The sequence below is a fragment of the Centroberyx gerrardi genome, chromosome 3 (assembly GCF_048128805.1).
Source record: "Centroberyx gerrardi isolate f3 chromosome 3, fCenGer3.hap1.cur.20231027, whole genome shotgun sequence".
Taxonomy (NCBI): domain Eukaryota; kingdom Metazoa; phylum Chordata; class Actinopteri; order Beryciformes; family Berycidae; genus Centroberyx; species Centroberyx gerrardi.
The window spans coordinates 24,842,188-24,863,566 of NC_135999.1; the positions used below are offsets into that span (position 1 = coordinate 24,842,188).

At 40.5% G+C, this 21,379-nt stretch overlaps 2 protein-coding genes across 2 annotated transcripts in view; one reads left to right on the forward strand and one right to left on the reverse strand.

Moving 5' to 3' along the window:
• The window catches only part of sorcs1 (sortilin-related VPS10 domain containing receptor 1), a 117,007-nt gene extending 106,508 nt beyond the window's left edge, over positions 1–10,499 (reverse strand). Inside the window, exon 1 of the mRNA XM_071906299.2 lies at positions 9,753–10,499. Within this exon, the coding sequence (XP_071762400.2) occupies positions 9,753–10,484 (732 nt within the window). The 5' untranslated portion in view covers positions 10,485–10,499. The remainder of the gene's footprint in view (positions 1–9,752) is intronic.
• The window catches only part of LOC139917216 (ATP synthase peripheral stalk subunit d, mitochondrial-like), a 232,760-nt gene that overhangs the window by 67,422 nt on the left and 143,959 nt on the right, over positions 1–21,379 (forward strand). The gene's annotated exons all lie outside the window — the stretch shown is intronic.

Sequence of the window (21,379 nt, forward strand, 5' to 3'; positions counted from 1 at the left end):
CTGAAATGGATGTAGACAGCTTCCAGCGTACTGACATGCATCCATGTATGCCGATACATATTATATCTAAAAGAAATGTTGCAAAAATGTTACAGCGATGAAACTTGAAATTGAGAAACAAGGACTTCCATTTACTACCAGCCTCCTTTGTGAAGTCCTCCACATCCTTATTAATGTCTGTGGCTATATGATACATTCGCACCACTTAAATGGACAAGGCCACGAACTGATTGAGCTGTGGAAAACACAAAGAGGAAATCATATCCCTGCGTGATTGAAAGGGAGCTTAATGAGGAGAGAGAGGGAGAGAGAGAGAGAGAGAGAGAAAGGTGGGAGCAAGAGGGAGAGTACTCACAGGAACACCTAAGGGCACTTACTGAAATGAAGTGTGCATTCCTGGGGCCCCACAGACTGGGATTAGAGTGCCCCGATATATCACTCACAAAGTGTATTTTCTTTGACGAAAGCCTCCCTACAGGAAGACACTAACTACTCCAAAAACAGAAGCTTTTACAGTATATAACTTCTGACTAAAGGAAATAATGACTTATTTGCGAGTATTTCATATGGGAATTTTGCTGCTAGGAAGAGAGGGGGAGTGGGAACCTTGTTTGTTTATGGGCATACGCAGCCTGACGGCGAGTAAACGCTGCTCAGCGGAGCGTGACAGTGTCCGCCTGCCTGATCACTCCCAGGCCCGGCACGTACCCGGCGGACCCGTTAGCCCGCACAATAGCTTCGGTTATGGTTGTTGTTTCAGTGTGTGTGGTTTTTTTTTGTTGTTTTTTTATCGTCTCATCTCACCATGATGTACTAAGTAACAGGTTTGGATGCACAAAGATTAGGTGTTGCTCACATTGCAATTGGATCTTCAAAACCAGATTTGGAAGTGGTCAGGCTTGCATTGTAATCAGAGTTTTACATAGTCTGGATACAGTCCAGACATAAGACACATATGAGTAAAGTGAACAGCAGGAGAGGAAAAGCGGGGAAAAAGTAACGTGGACACAGATTCAGATAAATACATCCACAAGAGATGCATAACTGGCATATTCAGGCCAAGTGTGGATGCCTAGGGATGCAATATCACAAAATGCAATCTCTGTAATCCAATCTCAAAAATAGCACTGAAATGACAAGTTTAACTGTAGCCTTTGACAGACATGTTAAATTACCTCCAACAGAGGGATGAGAGTCCTCAGCAAGAGCAAAATGGGCTGTTATTAGAAATAAACAAACAAACATGGCCAGGAGTCCCGGTCCAGCTGGGCTTTTGGCCCACAGGTTCAGTCGTTATGATGCTGCCACCGAGAGGCCCTTACAAGGGATTTTCGCATCTCAGTTGTGTGACTCAGTTAATCAGTTAGACATTCAGTCATTTCGCATAGCTACACCTCTGGCTCCCGCCGAGAAGTCTGTCAAAAATCCTGAGAAAGTGGGATAATGGGACCTTGCAGAGCGGAAGGCAGCGCGTAATTTCAGTGTTTCTACTGCATTCATTGAATTTTCTTGGTGCGCAATGTTGCCTATTATGTGTGCAATAGCCAATTCATGACCAAGGCACTTGTATGTTGATCATACATGAGTCACAGAATATGTTACAGGAGTCAGGAGTTGATTTTAAGACTGCACGCTTTGTGACAAGTTGATTACTTTAAACCAGTGCTTCATAAAGTAATAATTGCCATTATTGCCTGCCATTGAATTGTATGCAAACCACCACGATTATGGCTGTAAGATAAAGGAAAATTGAACCACCGTATAAAGCTTGCCGGTTACATCCATGTCTTGAACCACAATAAAAAGCAGGATCACATCGAGATATTAATCTCCAATTAATTTTTGTGCAGTGACAGTGGATTATATGCCCATAACCGGGATTCTGGTGTGGACTGGACTAATTACCTGGGGTCAGCATTCATAAGGCTCTTAACGATAGCTAAAAGATGTCAATAGGGTGCGTTCAGTCTATGAATCAGGGCTAAAAAAAACAACTTGCTCCATTCAAGACTGCATGATTCCTCCCTCCCCAGTACAACTAATCCGATAGGCCTTCACACTAAAATGTTCAGGAGTAATCGTACCTGTCATTTGAAGGACGCTTCTCGCACACGTCCAAGAGACACTTCTAATTGTCTTTCTGACTTGGTGGAACAACAGTAGTTACCTAGCCTTCTAAATTAAACCAACCTGGGTAGAAAACAATGGAAACTTTGAATCAAGACTTAATTCTGTTATGTCCGGTGTGTGCTCATTACACCAGATGCAGTCGATGAAGCCTTTTCAGTTTCTCAGTTTGAAAACTCTACTGAACGACATCAGATATAGTGGCAAGTTTACCACGCATGGCCGACAGCCTGTGATCTGTTACATGAGAGAGAGAAATCTATAGTATTAGTAGTCTGTCCCTTCAATAATGGTAGAACAGGAACTGAATGCAAAAAGGATTTGCTGCTGCACCCGCAGGTCAATTACCCTGTAAGCCTTCTCTCAGTCTGCTTCTGTTTAACAGCACAAAGTACTGGAAGGTGAAAACATCCCTCTTTATTTCTAAGATATGTAGAAGACTTGAATTTATATCTCACTGTGAAAACAGTACAGAATGTGACTTGTAATGTAATACATAAAATCTTACTTTATCTTTATCTTTATTCTATGATTGAAACATCCATATGAAGTGATTTGAATGGTTTTATCAATATTCAAAATTTTACTGACAAAACACATTACCTTGATAATGGATAAAACGTCAATGCTAATTTGCTATCCTTTTATTTTCTGATTGACCCCCAAAATGAATTTGAATATGAATTTAGCCTTGACACTTCACTATTAACAGACCCATTCAGAGCATGGATAAACAGCAGCATATAGGTTTGCTCTTCTTTTTCAAAAATCTATTCAACACCGACAGTTCTGTATAGGTCAGTAGAAGAGGGGCAGCCCCAATATGTGCCATTTTCATGTAGAACATCACGCCAATCCCCATTAAAAAATATATTAGCTTAATGTTGCCTTGTTTATCAACAAAGGTAAGTATCTCATAAAATATGAATCAAGACCATTTCTGTGTCCTAAGGAGCCACTCTTCAATTCGGCACACTTAATACGTAATCCACCATGCACTAAAATCATAATAACCCACAATCTTCTTACTCGGAGGGAGGGAGGGTGGGAGAAAACAGTGTGAACCAATTCTAAAAGTTGAGATTATTAAAATAAAGTGCTGCTTGGTGAATTTATCAATACACAGGATATGATGTTAATATCCCTTGTGCCATAATCCAAGGTCAGCATTCATATAGATCCAATTGAGAGTACACAGTATGTCCACCAAATTGAATAGGGGCTCCTAACAAAACAGAAAAGGTCCTGAGTCATACTGTATGGGTTATGTAATTTTGCTGACAAGCCAAGTCACATTAAACTGCCGGATTTTTTAATGGAGTTTGGCGTGAAGTTCTCTCCATAACTGGACAAGACGGCATGTATCAGGACTAGCAGAGGGTAGCAGAGGTAGAGCGGATTGGGGAAAAAACCTTCAAAGTCCATGTTGTTTGTCAGGAACAAAGCCAACCAAAGACAACTCCTTAGATAGTTTATTTTACCAATGATTGCACCATTTGGCATCCTTCATCATCACAGATTTGTACCCTGTGCAAAATTTTGTTTTGTTAGCAGGCTTACTGTACCAACTTAAAAAGAAAAGAGAAAATGTTAAAAGTGAGCGCTAATGCAGAGCTCCACCTAGTGAAGTACAGTATGACTGGTTATGATGTTAATAATCCAGAGCGTCACCAGCCTTTTCTAACTAACTTAGACTAGAAATGAGTTAGATCAGTCAGTGAGCAACATTCCCTCAAGGGTCCAGCATAAATCTAGAAAAACATCAAGTATGGACAGATAGAAGGCTTTAAAAGAAATAAAACATTTGCTCTGACACTGTTTTAGGACCAACAACAGGATAAATAAGACAATAAAGTTAAAACATATGATGAGATGTATGGTAATAAAACTTAATGTGCTCCATAGAAAAATGTTATTAAATGTATGGAATACAGATGCATTTTGATTTACAATTTCATCAGTGTCAATGGGGGAGAGTGCTCAACATGCTCCCTACAAGGTGTGATTACATGTCACAAAGATTAAAGGCTCAGATCTCCTAGATTTTATTTCAACCAGTATTATATTGTACAATGCATGTACTAAGATACTGTTTTTTAATGCAAGACTAGATAATGTGTCACTTGCCTTGTTCTTAATAGTTTTTAATTAGCGTTGATCAGCAGTAATTCTCATCATCATGGTTATGTTTCTAGGGTAATTTAGTGATCATGGCCAAAGCAATGTATTTGTTGTTATCATCCAGGCTGTGCCAGTAGCAACATATGCTTTAGTGAAGTTGGGTAGTGGGGAGCGTAACTAATTTCGCCCCCTTAAATTTTTGTCACTCAAAATTTTGTATGGCTGAAAGACAACTAATGTAGTTGTTTGAAGGTTGTATGTTGACGAATACATGATTGAAAATTCATTTAATCTTGGATCAGACCACGTTCAATTCATTGCGCTTTATTGGCAAGAACTACTTCTGCATCTTCTGCCAAATATATCTTCCAATGTTGGGGAGAAAACCAGGAATCAATTTCACAAAGGATCACAGACTATATAGAAGGGAGTTGAGCAGTGTTTGCTTAGCTGCTTTTCCCTGCTGTACAAGTCTGTCAATTTAGCATATGCCTAGTGTAAATTGCTTGTTTGATTTCTGCTGTCTTGAATGAACAGGTTGTAAATGTGTTCGATTTACTGTTCATATGCTGCAACTGCGTGTGGCACTGACAGCGCTCAACTGTTTGAAAATGAGCAATTATGGGCGCCTGATGAGCTAGAGGAAATATCATTGTACAGCAGAGATGTGACTTTGGTGAAATAAGTCAGGGTTTTGCGGTAAATGTGGTGTTGCCATAGCTACGAGAATGCATACACAACCATAAATAGATTCCCTCAACACCTAGAGAGGTAGCACGAGACTGTCAACTGAGACAGCTGGTGTGAGCGAATTTCTCACAACGCCTCAAAGAACTTCATGTGATCAACTCCTCATTAGTTGGTGACAAAATCTTTTGATATATTACTTCTGTTTGTGTGCGAGAAAAACTCATGAGATACTACCTTTTGTCTCAGCATGTTTCATCGCGGTGCCTTAAGGTTCCACTTCGGTTTTATACCAGTGGGACGTTTTTCTTTTTTTGGGTTAGATGTCAAAGAATCAGCTGTCCCGGTTTGGTTCAAGCTCATTAAAGAGGCTTATTAGGAGTCTGGATCAGGTAAAGAAGTTCATCTAATAACGGAGATGCCATCTGGAAGCGAACGAAACAATGTCAGTAACTACGTGGCTGTGCTGGTAACTATCCAGTGTGACATGAGGACATCCATTTAATTTGGACTGAACAAGACATGCTCCAGTGGGGCATGTCCTATATCTCTTGGAGCAATCAAAGCTCAAGAGTAAACTTCTTCGACTGATTGACAATATGTCAGCCCGAATCCATCTAGGACTGAGAGACAGGCCAAAGTACTTAATGCCTGACATTTCAATAAGGTAAATAATACTCTCCCGGTGCATGTTTTATGTCCATATAAGCAATATGCCATGGATCCCACAGTGCGACTGCTCTTTGCCTATAACCTTTCCCTCAGAATCTCAATGTTGTTCCAACAGAAGAGAGAATGTTTTCCACATTTATTTGCTAGATCCACTGCTTTTCCCGCTCTGTTTTCACCACTGTAAAATGAGTCGCTAAAACTCATGTGAAATGACAAGATGCAAACGTAGCATGAGAATGTCCCAATTTGTTCTCATTTAATTTAATGTGTGGAGGACTTAGGACAATCAGTGTAAATTTGAATCTGTACAAATCAAAGACTACAACAACTCCCTCTTACACAGTATGAAGAGACATAGAGCTCATTCTGTTATAAAGGGAAGTTTAAAATGTGGTGTGTGCTAGTGGAATGGTTAGCAACAACATTTTTTCAATCCCAAGATCAATGATTAAAACAACACTATAATATGACAAGTTAGTTACAGGTTGGAAAGAAAATCAACTGATGTTAGGATTAGAGTGAGTGCAAGTGTTGGTTTGAGAGGAAAAAGAGTCTGTTGAGACTTAAAGGAAAAATCGGCCCTAAAACACAGCTATTGGTGATGTGCCAATTGTATTTCTAGGCACATTTTGTTGTTTGATGTGTTTTTCTTATACTCCCATGAATTAACTGGACAAATGAAGACAGCGTGACATTACACAGATATTTCAAGCATAGCAACAATGGAGTTTGATAGCCAAAAATGTTTCAACTATCTAAAGCATCAACATCAGGCTTTGGTGTCAGTCCCTCAGAATCAAAGAGCAAAAGCTTCTTTCTAGACTCACCATTTTGCACCGACGTTCAACAATCATACCGGTGGGAATCCATCGTAGAAGAGGAAGATATATCAATTTCTCCACCGACAGTAGCCTTGATAGACCACAATGCATTGCAGCCACAAGACATGTTGAGGTTTGAGTAAGGGGTGCAGCTCTCAAAGGTCTCACCGTCTTGATCTTACAATACTATCGCTAACGCTATTGCTCTCTTCATGTATAACCTGAATTGAACAAGTTAAAGCCCCTTCTATGGATGTGGTCAATAGGCATTCTGGGAAATGTAGGAAATTGCTAACTGATGAAGTAGACGAGGCAGGTTGAGGGAAAGCGGGTTCACCAAAAAAAGTAAATTCCAGCAATCCAATCACAAAATAACTCACAGATTGATGATATATAACAAGAGTATCCAAGCGTGGAATTTTCTTTTAAGGTTAGGCAAACAAACCACCATTAGTTAGGGTTAAGATTTGGGTCGTGGTTTAAAACGATAAAAAAACAATTAGCTCACGGCTGTTGGCAAAGATATTTCTCCCAATGTGGGGAGTGAAGTCAGAACATTCAGAGCTAGAGGCAATGGTGCATGCATACTCCTCAGCAACCTAAGTCTCTCTAAAAACTGTGCGCTACAATGACCGAAGCTGTTCACAGTTCAATGCAAATTCATATGCAAATGCGATGGAAGCGCGTACATTCTTGTTTGAATTTTCACATATCACAGTGAGTTCAGGCTGACAGATCCCACAACTCCACTCTCCAAAGTCTGCATGTCTGTCTTCTTAGAACATTATAATACCACTCATCATTCACTAAAGTCAGTATATATGCAGTGCTTTCAGCTGTGTGTGGGTGTGTGTGTGTATGTGTGTGTGTGTGTGTGTGTGTGTGTGCATCTTGCCTTGAATTAGGTGTGGGAGAGGGGCAAACTGTATGTATGTAATGTATGAGACTCATATGATTCCAATAGACATTATGATAACTCCCATACCAATCTGCCATACAGGCATCCAAACATATGGGGCTGTCAAGATGCAGGCTATGTAAATGCCCTAGAGGTTAAATATGTAGCGCAGCACAGCCCGTACCCATATCCACTTTTCCCTTTAGTTCTGTGACACGTTGTCGACTCATCTGTTTATTTATACAGCGGCTCAGATGGTAAAGACCGAGGACGTCTGTTTCTGCTTATAGCAACAACTCTACATATTTAATGCAGGATCCTCTATTCTTGCTCGTCGAGTAAGTTGTTTGCGTCGACTGAAAGAATAGGGGCAAATTGCTTCGTTGCCATACAAGTAGCATCTATTCATATCACAAAAATCAAACAAGGCTTCTAAATAGCCGTGACAGTTGTGTTTTGAGGGTAAACACAAATAGGCTGCAACACAGAGGAAAAGATAACAATGAAAAATGGAAAAGTCTTTAAAACTGTTTCTGACATTTTCAGTTTTGTTTTTTTTTCCCTTCCCAGGCCTTCACTCCACTACTGTAAGGTCACATTTTGTCACAAGCTAATTTCTCAAGCCCACAGAAACACCTGAGGCAGAGGATGGAATTTCGGTCAGAAGCGAAGGAGAGAGCATGGAAGCTGGTGATATGTGTTTGAATGTAATTGGTTTTGTTACAGACAGGGCTAAGTGGTGTGGGTGTCACAAGGAGCTGTGCAGTTGTGGAACAGTCAGAAACGACTCGTAGGAGCAAGAGTTTGGGGACAAACGTTTGCGGGCTCGATCTATTCGTACAGGACTGCAGATGTTAAGAAAAACAATCATTTTATGTGTTGTACTGCTTTGAATTCTCAGCACAGCCTCAAGGTTTAAAGCAATGCAGTACTCATCTAGAATTGTGGTTAAATCTTAGATTATCACTTACAGATAGGCTTAGATTCTTTACTCTTATATTCAAAACAACACAAAGCTATACTATTTGCATTTTTATCATTATACTCCTACATATCCAGTGTTAATCTCTTAACAAAGAGCAGTGTACTGATCATTACACCGTGGATGACATTCTGCAGAGGTAGTGACACTGCATTACAGCTGCAAGGAGACAAAGAGTCTCCTCATGGACTCCGGCGAGAACGACGACCGTGTGCAACAGCTGCCGCTTGAGAGGGCTTTAGCATTTTCAGGTGCCTGGGGACTATTCTCAACAGCGGCCTCAGGTTGAATGAAAGCACTAAGCAGATTATTCAGCAACTTACTTACCTGCTCTAGAGGCCAGGGCACCTACAAACAGTCCCGCTCAATCCTAAGGAGCTACTTTCCCCTGCCACCCTGAGAGCACCCTTATCTCCTCATTCCTGGCGTGATATGAAAGGATCTAATGCCAACAAGCAAGCAAGCTGAGAAGAGTGGCTGCCCATGGATCAAAACTCTGCAGGCAGTAGTGTTTAGGCCTATGGCTCATGCAAGCCGGCTCAAGAAAGGAAGGAGGCAGCTGAAATTGCTTAACCTCTCCCAGAACCTACAGGGCTACTTGAAAATCCTGCCCTCTGGTCACAGATACACCGTGCTCAACACCAACCACTTTATCCCTGCATCAATTCGACTGCTCAGCCTGAAGACACTCCGGAGCTAAAGCCCCCTACTTCCTCCCTCTCTCCCCGGGAGCCACAGGCTGGAGTTAAACTGTAAAAGCCAATGACAACAGACTACAGATTGGTAACTACAAAACCAGTAACACTGATGCTATCAGGCATTGTTTTAAGTATTTAGGGGTTTTGTGTATGCTGATCTGGATACAGTAAAATTCTATTTGTGGACAACCTGAAACTGTGAAATAACAGCTTTGACTTAAGTGACTCATATTTTTGGCTTCCCTTTTCCCTTAAAATTCATTCTCTAGGTCGAATATAATACTGTATCACTCTGTGCAGCCTAGTCTTCAGATGTATTATTAAAAAAACAATCTGTGAATTTTTTTTTCACGTAGAATATCCATCCAAAATAAGAAGCCTGGGTGGGTGGATCATTGAAAAGTATTAGACGTGAAACAGTAGCACAGTTTCAATTAACAACTTAGAGAGACGCTTGGCAGTTAGATAAAGGAAAGTACGTGGGAGAAAGTGTGCGCTCTCCTGCCTCTGCCAGACTCTCTCTCTCTCTCTCTCTCTCTCATACACACACACACACACACACACACACACACACACCAACCACAAACGTACGCGCAAGCGACTTGGTTGTTGCTCATTTCACATGCGGGCGGCGTGCCAAACTGATGGCCAACATCAGCGCATTTTTTTTATCTCCATTGATACGCAGCTGTGGATGAGCGCATATGGCCAAATGATGCTTAATGTGTACATAATAAATCACTTACGCTGCTGTTCTGCCCAGACCAATGCACCATAGCCTGGTTGTGAGATGAATCCCCGGTCAAGGCGAAGGTTGAACTGGTGAGTTTGAGCTCCTCCTGCCTTGAACCAGCCGCTCTCCGGTCCTCGCCGCTCCAGCGTAATTCAGAGCGCGTCACTCTGCGTCCAGCCGGTGAGGTGATGCCCTCTCCCGGGTCTTGACTCTGGGCTAAACCGGGGGTCTTGACGTTATTATCCTCCCAGTCACCACTGTTCCTTCTCATTCGCTTTTTGTATTGCACGGCAGAGGCTGAACCCGGGCGAGCTTTCCCGACACCTGTCTTCAGCTGGCCACTAATTTTGACATCGGAAACTTTCATCTTGCGCCCGGTAAACTCGCTCTCACCGACCGAAGTTCCCTCTTTTGACCGTAGCCTGTCAGTATTCCGTTTTTGCCTCGACTGGATGTATTCCGCTCGGTTCCGGACGCATTCAGCGGACCCAGCTGCGCAATCGGCACTTGCAGGATTGAATCTCCCTGCCCCGTCTCCATTTTCCAAAACTTCCCCCGTCAACCCTGTTGCGAATTCACTTTTGTCAATTTTCAGCAATAATTCCTGTGCACGCCATTTATTCCCAGGCTGGCATGATCTGCAAGTTATCTCTGGTTTGGCGGCATGAAATAAAGAGAGTATTATCAAAAGCAAAAACCAAAGCGCACTGTGCCACTTTGGGCAAAATCTGACCTCCCTCTCCATTGCTGGTGGCAGAGAAAGATGCTCTGGATGCAAGTCCTTTTTCCACTCTTCTCTCTGCCTTTCTGGTTGTAATTGGCGTGCGGCTATATAACTGCTTCGCAAGTTGCGGCGTTGCCCAAATGCGGTGTTGTAAAAAGTGCGGCTGAGCCAAGTGGTCCAAGTTGAAGGATTTGATCAAATGAAGCTCCGCACGCATGGGGGAGGAGCTGAGGATCCAGACTGAGAGATAGGGAAAATGTTGCGACTCTCTTTCTCCACATTGATTATTTTCTTCTATATGGAAGGCCTATAGGATAAAATCTTTTAATAATACAGTTCTTTTGTTCTGCTTTTCTTTTTTAATTCTCTACTAATTCCACCTGGGAAATATTCATAGCCTCCATTGGCCGGATTTGCAACAACTAATAGTTTTTCTGATGCAGATTTTATCACCCACCTTCTGGGAAAGTAAATTGGCCAATTTAGCAAATGAAACCAATTCCTATTGTATCTATAACGAACCTGTTTAATTACATTAAATGCCGTTGTGTTGTGGGTCTCAAGAGGGGCTTCCTGTAATTGGAAAATATTAATATATTCCCAATTAAGTACAGTGTCAGAGATGGCAGATGTATGACTTATTAAAGAGCAATAAAGAATTCAACAGCCTACATATGAACATGATCATTTTATAGAACAGATCCTTATCTCCATGCAACACTTTATTACTGTCCATGCACTCACACACAATATGATGGGCTCCCATGTATTGTGCATGCAGTACAACTACTGAGGACATACTGGAGCATCACCTGCAATTACTGAATGAATCATGAATATTTAAATGCCTTGCAAACAGAAATGTGCCATCAATAAAAACACACAAAAAAACACGCTACAACACCAATAATGTTGATTTTGTAATTTTTTGTTGTTTCCTTAAGATGCAAAGGGATTTCCATTTAAAAACCCAATGGCCCCCGAAAGACAGCGCAGAGTCAGCATCAGTAACAAACAGGGTGGAAGTTCAGCTCTTTGATTTCTGCTTTGCTGCTGTCTGTTTCTAATGACTTGACTCTTAGGGAGGTGATTGTTATTGCTGATGAGCACTTCCATGCACAGAGGGATGTGCAAATGGCCACAAACTACTACAACAGCTGGCTTCTTTCTACTCCAGAGCAGAGGATGTAGTGAGAAGGAACAGAATAAAATGGACAGATTGTGCCTTGAGAGATGGGTATCAATTTCCATGCAAGGAAAAGTATCTAACTACAGAATTAAGATTGTCATGTATAGCGTTGTAGAGTTAATATGCATATATACTGGGGTAGAATAAATCATAACTGTTAAAAGGGATGTGTCATTTTCAACATATGTGTCCTTTTTAGGGAGATACATTTGTGTTACTTTTCAATACAAATGTGTGTATGTGTTGATGTTGTGCTGAAAATTAGACATTGATTGTCCCAAACTAGATGCACAGATGTGATGAAAATAAAAGTGTTGGGCTATAACCAATCTAAAGAAAGCTGATTACTTTTATATGATTCTCCTTAAGTGCAATATGACTCTGCTTATTCTGTAATGCTCCTTCCCCCTCTGTAGGCAAAGAGGTAGAAGAGTTACAGAAGTGTGTGGCTATATTTTATATCCATACACGCAAAGATGTACCAGTCAAAAGTTTGGACACACCTGATTGAATGTGCTATTTTTCATTATCTTAAAGCCATTTTGATCTAAAGGCTTATGCTTAAATGCTTGGAATTTGTTTCTCAGACAAATATAAATAGTGAAGGTGATGCCTGTGTATGCATTTTTTTCCAAAGCCTTTGCAAGGCAAAGGGAGGCTACTTTAAAGAATCTAAAATATAAGATAGTTTTGATTTGTTTAACACTTGTTTTGTCACTGCATAATTCCATTTGTGTTATTTCATAGTTCTGATGTCTTTATTATTATTCTAAAATGTGGAAAATAGTAGAAATAGGTAGTGTAGTAGAAGCCTAAACTCAATTTACCCAGATTTTTAGCCTGAAATAAATCTATATGAGGTAAATTCATAGTATACATAGTAAGTTGTATCAAACAGATGTAAGTTATATGAAGATAGGGTCAAAAAGAAAACATAAATTCATGTTTTGGGTTTTTTTTTATAATTGATTTTGGTTTATGTTGGTGGTTGATTACCACATGATGATCATCAACTGGAAGGCATAGTTTACCGACCTTTATATATGTCATTGCATCACTACATCACATCACATCGTTTAAATGATTTCCTTGAACAGTATGATTTTTTGGTTCCCCTCCTTTTACTTCTGTGCAAAAGAGTGAAACCCCCAGCCATGTCCAACCAGAGACGTTAAAGATGATAAGTGTTGCCTCTCCTCATGGCACACAGCATTAAGCAGACATATTGGATTGGATTAATGGTGCTGCGATGGACAGTCCCCACATGGTTTGGAGACACTTATCAAGTAGTTCCCTGCTGTGTGTGTGTGTGTTGTGTGTTATATTCCTCTGTGTGTGTGAGAGTGCATGTGTCGCACGGTATACCGTCTCACACCCCATCATCTCCTGTCCCCGCCTGGACGCACCATCCATTCACAGGGAGTCAATGTCCTGCCAATAGCAGAAATGGATTTTTGAGGATGTTGCGGAATAAGATATTAGTTGTCTGATTTGTATGTGTGCTCTCCGACTATGAATGCACAACAAGGATGGAAGGCTCAGAAATGGGGAACGGGGCTCAGGGCAAAATGTTCTCATATGCAAAAGTGGAAAGCGGAGTAGGCCCTGTTAACATGGGAAGAGTGCGTGATTGAAAGCCTTGTGAGAGGCAGGTGTTGGGTGACAATTGGTCTTTTTTCACATACACATGAATGGCAGTCTCCTTGGAACACGCATTTATTGATGAAACAAAAAAAATGTCCTGTTACTGTCTGTATCCTGTCTCTCTGGCTTATCAAATTATACCATACACTGCGGAAAACGCCATTTAGTCTCATATTCAGCCTTAAAATCTTATTTTTCTTAAAATAAGAGAACAATTCTGCCAACGAGGTGAGATAACTCCACTTTCTTCCAATGCAATGAGTGTCAATATCTTGAAACAAGTCAGAAAAAGGCAGATCACTGCACTGCTATCAAGAAGATGACACTTGATTCTACAGAATTGTTTAAACAAGTTGATTTGCATTGAAACAAGTGAAATTATCTAACCTCACTGGCAAATTTCTTCACTTGTTTTAAGAAATATTACGATTTTAGGACTCAATAATAGACTAAAATACTTGTTAAGATGGAGATTTTTGCAGTGCACAGAAGAAAAAAATCCCTCCAAAGTTGCACTCCTTGTGTGACACTTTTTCAAAGCCAGCAGTTTATACTATTTCAAACATTTGATAGAAGTATGACACTGACTCATAAAGTCTCTCTTCCCAACTTTTACAGCATTGCTCCCTCTCCGTTGCTCAGCTCCCTGGGTTACTCTTCAGCAGTCTCAAAGTCCAATAAAAGCTTTCGAGCATTAACACAAACAAGAGTTGGTCTCAATGGAACCAACAGCCATGTTGTTTTTTCTTTCCAGCCAAAACCTTCCCATTTCCAACAACAGAGTCGGAGACAAAGGCAAGCCAATAAATGTATCAGAAGCGGCTGTATTTTAAGGGTTCTTGGTGAACAAGTGAGAGTTGAAAGAAGGAGGAAGGAAGTAAAAACAGAAGTCAGAAAGAAAGAAAGAAAGAAAGAAAGAAAGAAAGAAAGAAAGACAGACAGAAAGAAAGAAAGGGGAGTACTGAGTGAACGGCTCGTTTATATTCTCTGTGTCAGACTCAAATAGAAAGTTAGTCCTATAACAAATAAGTTTCCCCAGTATCATATACTTTATTGGTATTCATCCACAGCAGAGAGCAGACATGAGGTCAGGAGCAATCAGTTTGCCGTGGGCTCATCGAGAGGGGTTCAGCATCTGAGTTCAGCATCTTTCAATTTCCACCATTTTTGGCATGTTTGTGTCTCAGCCTGCCATTAATTGCAAAACCATCCACCCATAACAATATGAGTTTCTGAGATACAGACTGCACCCTAAATCAAAGCCAATCCCCTTCGCAAAAAAAAAACACCCTATAAAAATAGACCCATGGCTAGTTAGGATCCCATTTCCAATTCATGAATTGAATTTCAAGTGGTGTCCCAAATTGGCTGAGCTGGACCACAGCTCTGCTACGTATTGTCGAGGCATTTGAAAAGCAGTAATTGGATAATCCGTTTTAAGATGGCAATGAAACTCAGGACTTATGGCGGTGAGGGATCTCCCAAGTGAATGTGGATGGTGCTTTGTAATAATGTCAGCTTAAACAAGACCCTCCATCACATACAGTAACCTTGATAATGTGAATCTAGCTGTATCTGAATATTCTCTGAGCAGCTATTCTTGCCCAGCACACAGTACGCTGAGCAATGTAGCTTGCAAGTTCATTTATTTTCTATAGAGATTACCTTGTTAGCAGAGAGTGGCTCTTACTCATTCCCCTCACATTGGACTTTATCTTAAAGCGGTTTATGCCCCACTGCCCAGTCTCCAATGGTACTTTTGGGGCCAACTCTCAATTCTTTATCAGGATCCTTATTGCACTCTCCTTAATTCACTTAGATCAAATATAAAAGCCTCAAATTGATGTTTTCTTGCAATATACTTAATAGCCCTATAAAACAACCATTGTAAATGGTAGAAATTGCGATTGTCAGTGAACAACAGTGGAAGACGGGGGGATTTCTCTCTACTGAAAGAGACATTTCATTACACAGTGACTTCATTCATAAGGTTTAGGAAATGTGTGTAATTCAGACACAAAGCCAGCTCTCACTATTAGCTTTCAGATTCTTCTGAGATGTGTTATGGCCTCCTAGAATTTCCCGTATTCCAACATCCTGCAAGGGTAAAATGACTTAATTTTGACTCTTTCATAAATTGCCAGTAATTTGACATATAATCAGCTTTGCTTCTAATATTTTGAGCAGAATCTGAAGCTGCCTGCTGTTTATTCATTAAGTTTTATTCATCCACAACATTATGCATCTAAGCCATTAGCTTCTATTCATCAGGCTGGCTTTTCCTATTCATTCCCCCAAGAAGAATACAGGCAGAGTGGTGGAAGCAGAAACGGCCGCTGCCAGACATTACTGGGCTGTCACCACTGTTTCCCGCTAACATCTTGAGTTCTCATATCAACATCAGCCACAAGGAAAAAAGTTTTTTGAAAAGCCAGGTAAGAGGGAGAACAGGATCAGTCTTAATCCATTTGAAGGACCAAATGAATGACTGCTTTAAAAGCTTTCCTACCGGGGCTAAAATATTAATATTTGCTGCTCAGGAACATTACCAGGATCCTTGGAGTGAGGCAACGATAATTATTAATGAATCTCATTTTCAGACCAGTGTGCTGGATGTTCAAAGTGCCTGCGACCTTCAGAAGGAAAGCAAAGCGCAGCATCGCCTTATATCAGGAGTCAGTAGACTAGAAGTGAACAATCTGTTACAATTCTCTTATTGCAGTTGGAGCTCATCTTGCTGATTTGTTTACCTCAGTGGTTGTGCTCTAGATGACTTATTCATGAACATGTGGCAAACCACGCCACCTCAGAAGACGCCACACTTTTATTTCAATAGGCTGATCAGTCTCTTTTTTTTTTTTTTACTCATTGATGCCGTAGGCTAGGACATCCTTTCAAAAAGCCAGCGTCACTTCTCTGTCACACAGGGACATTGTTTGATGAAGCATGAGATGCTTGAAGATGCAGAATAACTTATTACATTCCACGAGCCTTACACTCTGTGTCTCAACACTCTGACTCTGCATTGCAACTTTATACTGTACGCCAATGCACTTAAAATCAATCATATGGACAAGTTCATCTGCCTGAGAACTGAACTTCCATCTCTCACCCTTCAACAAGTTGGCAAACTAATGATTTACATTTTCGAGAGAATATATCTTGTGGGGAATGTACTGCGCTTGGCAGATAACCGAGTCAGTTGTTCCTCAGGTTGAAATTTCACACTCCGTAACATGCACTTCCATGCAAATAAGTATATTTGTAATTGACCTCACATCAGAGCAGAGCCACCGGCCTAAGAGGATAATTATGAGTGGAGCAGTGCTAATGATGTCTTTAAGTTTCAATACCCTTCGCCACCCAGTCAACTTTGACCTGAGGAAGAGTTTGCAGTGGTGTAATTGTGAAAAGTTTAATTAAGCTCTAATTTGAGGCAGAGACCGGAGAATAATTGCAACGCGCTGGGTGGTCTTTTAGTTGAGTCTGAGTATGTTTAATAAGCAGTCTGTCTCACTTCTCACGAACTATTAGCATCTGTCCCCTGTTGTGAGATGTTGCTGAATAATGACACAAAGAGGCAATCAGAATATTATTGTGTTTATGATTTATTCTCTCACCTCTTTTGAGTTCTTGTGGGGGAAAAAAATGAAGAAATGAAGAAATCAGGCCTGCATACATTTAATTAGTCTATTATGAATGTCTTCAAATGGATGGTAAAAAATAACATCTTTAAAATACACGGTGGTATATGTTTTGTGTCTATGTAGAAAGGGAAAGACTGGATGGTTTCAGAGAGATGTTATGATATATTTTGCATGGTTGCTTCTGGCTACACAGCTGAAATACATCTCTCTGGCCCTTGTTAAGCCAGTGAACATCACAGACCTGCTCTTAGAAAATCCCCATATCTTCCATCTTTGCTGTAACTGATATATTGGCCATAATTACTAGAAGTATGCTAGACTGGATATTAGGACACATCTGTTCTATCAAGGGGCAGGTGCTCCTGGGGATTTCTATGCCAATGCTCTTCTTCATGAACTCACTTAGAGAGCTGTGGAAAAAGAGAAGAAAAAGGATTTACTAACTGCACTGATGGTGGGAAAGCACACATTGTTTTGTCCTATGAAGCAGAACTGATTGTTTTCAATCACCAAAATGGCACAAGCCATACCTAACGCCCTGGAACCACATGAAAACAAATCACTTCAAAACAGCTGACTGTTACCCTTGCACGTTGGATTCCTTCACCTGAGCAAAATAAATAACATGCTTGTTCTGATGGGGGTTTACAGTAACTATGGCGAGGACGGTTGTGCATATAACACGCTGAGTAATTGAGTCCACCATGCATATTTATGACTAAATAGACACCCTGTCGGCTGTTGGATTTATTGGTGAGAGTTGTGGTTTTGGCGGAGTCTCCGACTCTGAAATCTATGGCTTTATAAAAGGGCTTTAGCAAGCAAAACAGTCAATCTATCATTCCCTTTAGAATAGGATATATCACCAGATTGGCTGCATTGTCAACGGATCATGTTTCTTTAGTCAGGGGCTTCAAAACACTCAATGGGAAAGCTAAGTGATTAGCATTAGCCAAAACACCAAAGCAAGAATGGATCAGAGCCAATTGCATTCATGGTCACGGATTTATGTGCTGTGAATTACGACAGAAGAAGTGCCCATTTGTATTTTGATTGAGAAAGCGGAGTTACATTCAGGCCCTAGCTTGTGGATGCCATACTCAAACTTTGAAAATAGAAATTCAAAAGTCATGCTGGTCGAATCCTCTGCAAGGAATGATGAGAAAAATTAATAGTTAAATCATTTTTTAATATTTGTTTATTTTTTATATTTTCCCCTGTTATTTTTCAAATATACATGCACCTAATTTTTGCATGCAATTTGCCATCTTTGCTATACAAGCACTACTCCCTCTATAACGTCTTCAACAAAGGAGACTCATTAGTTTGCCTTGATTTGGCACCATAAGATTTTATACAGTACAACCAAATCGGTTGAAAAGGCAGGCATCAGGTCCCTGTCAGAGCACATTTCACTGTGACTCGATGTACTCTCTTTTCAGTATGCTAAGAGTTGCTCTGAAAGTAACAGGATAATGATCATGTATAGAACGTAAGGTTCCACATATTCGGCAAAATCTTTGTCAGATTCGAGCTCCACTTATCTTGTAATAGGTAGGCCTAGGAGGTATCTTAGAGTGACAACTGAGAGTGACAGACTCGCAAGCCTAGAGAGGAACTGGATGGAAAAGAACAGACTAAGAATTTCCACATAAAACATCAGTCAAAGATATTCCCATTCAATCATTACACTGTACACCGCAATACCTGAAATGTCCCATTTCAGCTTTTGCATGATGATGGATATGACACATTTTAGAGGACAAATGAGGATGAAAGATTAAATGCAGCAGTTATTATTTTGAAACTTCTGGAAAAATAATGACCTCGTATAAAAAAAATATTAATCACTATGGAAAAACATTGCAAATCCTCTCTTAGAATGTGACTCTGCTTGCATCCTCACAAAAAGATGATTGCTTGTTGACTCCCAATATTGATGTGCCCAAGGTAATGACATTCGGATGGGGATATTTTGTGGTTTGAAATATGAAATATGAGCAATTGCGCACAATTTACACATCTTATTCTCTCAATTCAGTTCCAAAGTATATTTCTGAATACGTCCGGGGGGCTGGATTTAAAAAATGGTTATGAGATGGATAGTACACACACACAAGTGAGCGCGCACACTGCCGTACTCTCACACACACGCTTCATATTCCATAGGAAATGGTCCAATCATAAAAACTTTTGAATGAGACATACATCACGAATGAGTCATTGTTTAAATGGAATATGTCACACACAATATTTCAGGTGTCTCATAGCCATAAAAAGCCAAATTAATCAAAGCATGCAAATGTGCTGCGCCACTAGAGGGGGTGGGGAAAATCCACCAACTAAGCAGGAAACACATTGCTTTGGTGGTGAGTTGATAAAGTCGATTCATTCTTTAAGTTCATTACAGCAAAGTAATCAAAGTAATCGAAGACGCTGAGGCTGAGGCTATCATGCCATTAGACACACTGGATGTGACATCAGGGTGCTAAAAGACCACAGCGGTGATGTGACCATCTAATGTTTAACAAACAATCTGCATAGAGATGCAGGGAGCGCTCCATATACCCTCGGGACGTCGTTAATGTGATGCCATTTACAACTCCTGGCTCAGTGACTGGATCAGAGGGAGAAGTGCAGTATCTGCTCAGTTTTCCCTCTAAACCTCTCGGTGGCACACCAGTGTGGAAAAAAACACAACGTTGCGGGCAACATTAAAAGGTCGTCGACTAATTAGATATCTCTGCATGAGGATCTGAATAGTCATTAACCACTTGTTATGCTGACCAAACTAGTCTAGATATAATGACTTGTAGTTTAGAAACGCATCTCTGTTGATTTAGTATGTTGTGACTAGACTTTTAATGACTTTTAGGGGCATTTTTTTAACTCTTATATATTCTGGGAAGTGCTTTGCTGAGCACATGCTCTTTTTCTAAGCAGTGATGTGCTTCACATTCATTCCATGCGGTTATACACTTTCACACCTGGCTGCCCAGTGCCACCACTATCTCCTACTTTTGGCCTTTGGACAGTTCCGCTGGAGCAATCTGGGGGTAAATGACTTGCAGAAAGACACCTGACAGTAGTTGTTGAGGGACAGAAAAGCATTAGTCATTCACTTTCCCCCACCGGGGATTCAAACCCGCAACCTTCCAGTCCGAAGCTCACTTCTCTCACCATCTAGCTACATATCAGAGTAGGCTATTTCCTCATGCAGATTCCATTAGCTGTGAAAGTTAAACTGGACCAAGATATCATGATGTATCATCTTAACCACAGCCACTGAAAGACTCAGATGAATATTTCATTTATTAAGTTTATATAGTGGGTACATTTACCCATCAGCATTGCCCAGGCCCTTGAAGAGGCTCTACACGACTTTATAAAGATGATACAAACTATAATTACAGCGCATGCTTCACAAGCTTATTACAAATACGTATTATTTTAATCAACCCCTTGCTTTGGAACGTCTCACTGGTTTTGATATCCAACACATGCACAATATACCCTATTACCTACACTGCTGCAAAATGCAGTTCATTATTACTTAGTTAACATGCGATACAACAACACTCAAACAAATACAACAAAACAAAACAAAGCGCAGTCTTAATTCTCTCCCAGTCAAAGGGATATTCAATACAATGGATGGTGCTTTTATCATGGGGGACTGGGCTGGACCAGACCTTGGTGGGTTGGGATTTCATGATTGCAGTTAATCAAACCAAATCACCACAGCTCTCCCGTGTGGTTGAACAGCTTAGCTCAATATTCTGTCTGTGGTTTTTCAACAGCTTGCAAGGACAAATGGAGAAACTCTGAAACTGCTTGTGAGCATTGTTTGTCAGAGTTTGAGTCAAGCACATAACTCTACCCCACGATACTCTACATTTCACATGTATAACCTGTGCTCAAATACACATGCATGGGAAATTAAAATGGATAATTTCCATTGCTGCTTTTTATACTATGTGGCTCAGTCCTCATCTCAATTTAAGTAAGCCCTCCAGTAACAATAAAGAAATATTGGGAACAGAGGAATATGTAATGTGAACACTATAAATGAACGACAAAGAAAAATCTTTTACCCGGATTTCTTTTTATGTACTTCACTATCTTCTCCCTATGTCTGGACCACCATAGTTATGACACTGTGCAACACATAATTTTTAACGCAGCCACTTTAAATTATTCACCACCTTTGCAATTTTCATGAGCTAGGTGATTACATAGTGAAATGGTACTGCGGGCAAAACAGGAAAGTGTTTCTCCACAGCATTAGCAGCACCGTGGCAGAGGCAGCAGTGGACTAGCCAACATGCCAGAAAAAAAAAAAAAAAACTTTTTCAAAGATATTCTAATTCAGCTCAGACTATTCAGTCTAAAAATGTCTTTCCTGCTACCCCTCTCCGCTGCGTCTCCTAATGAGG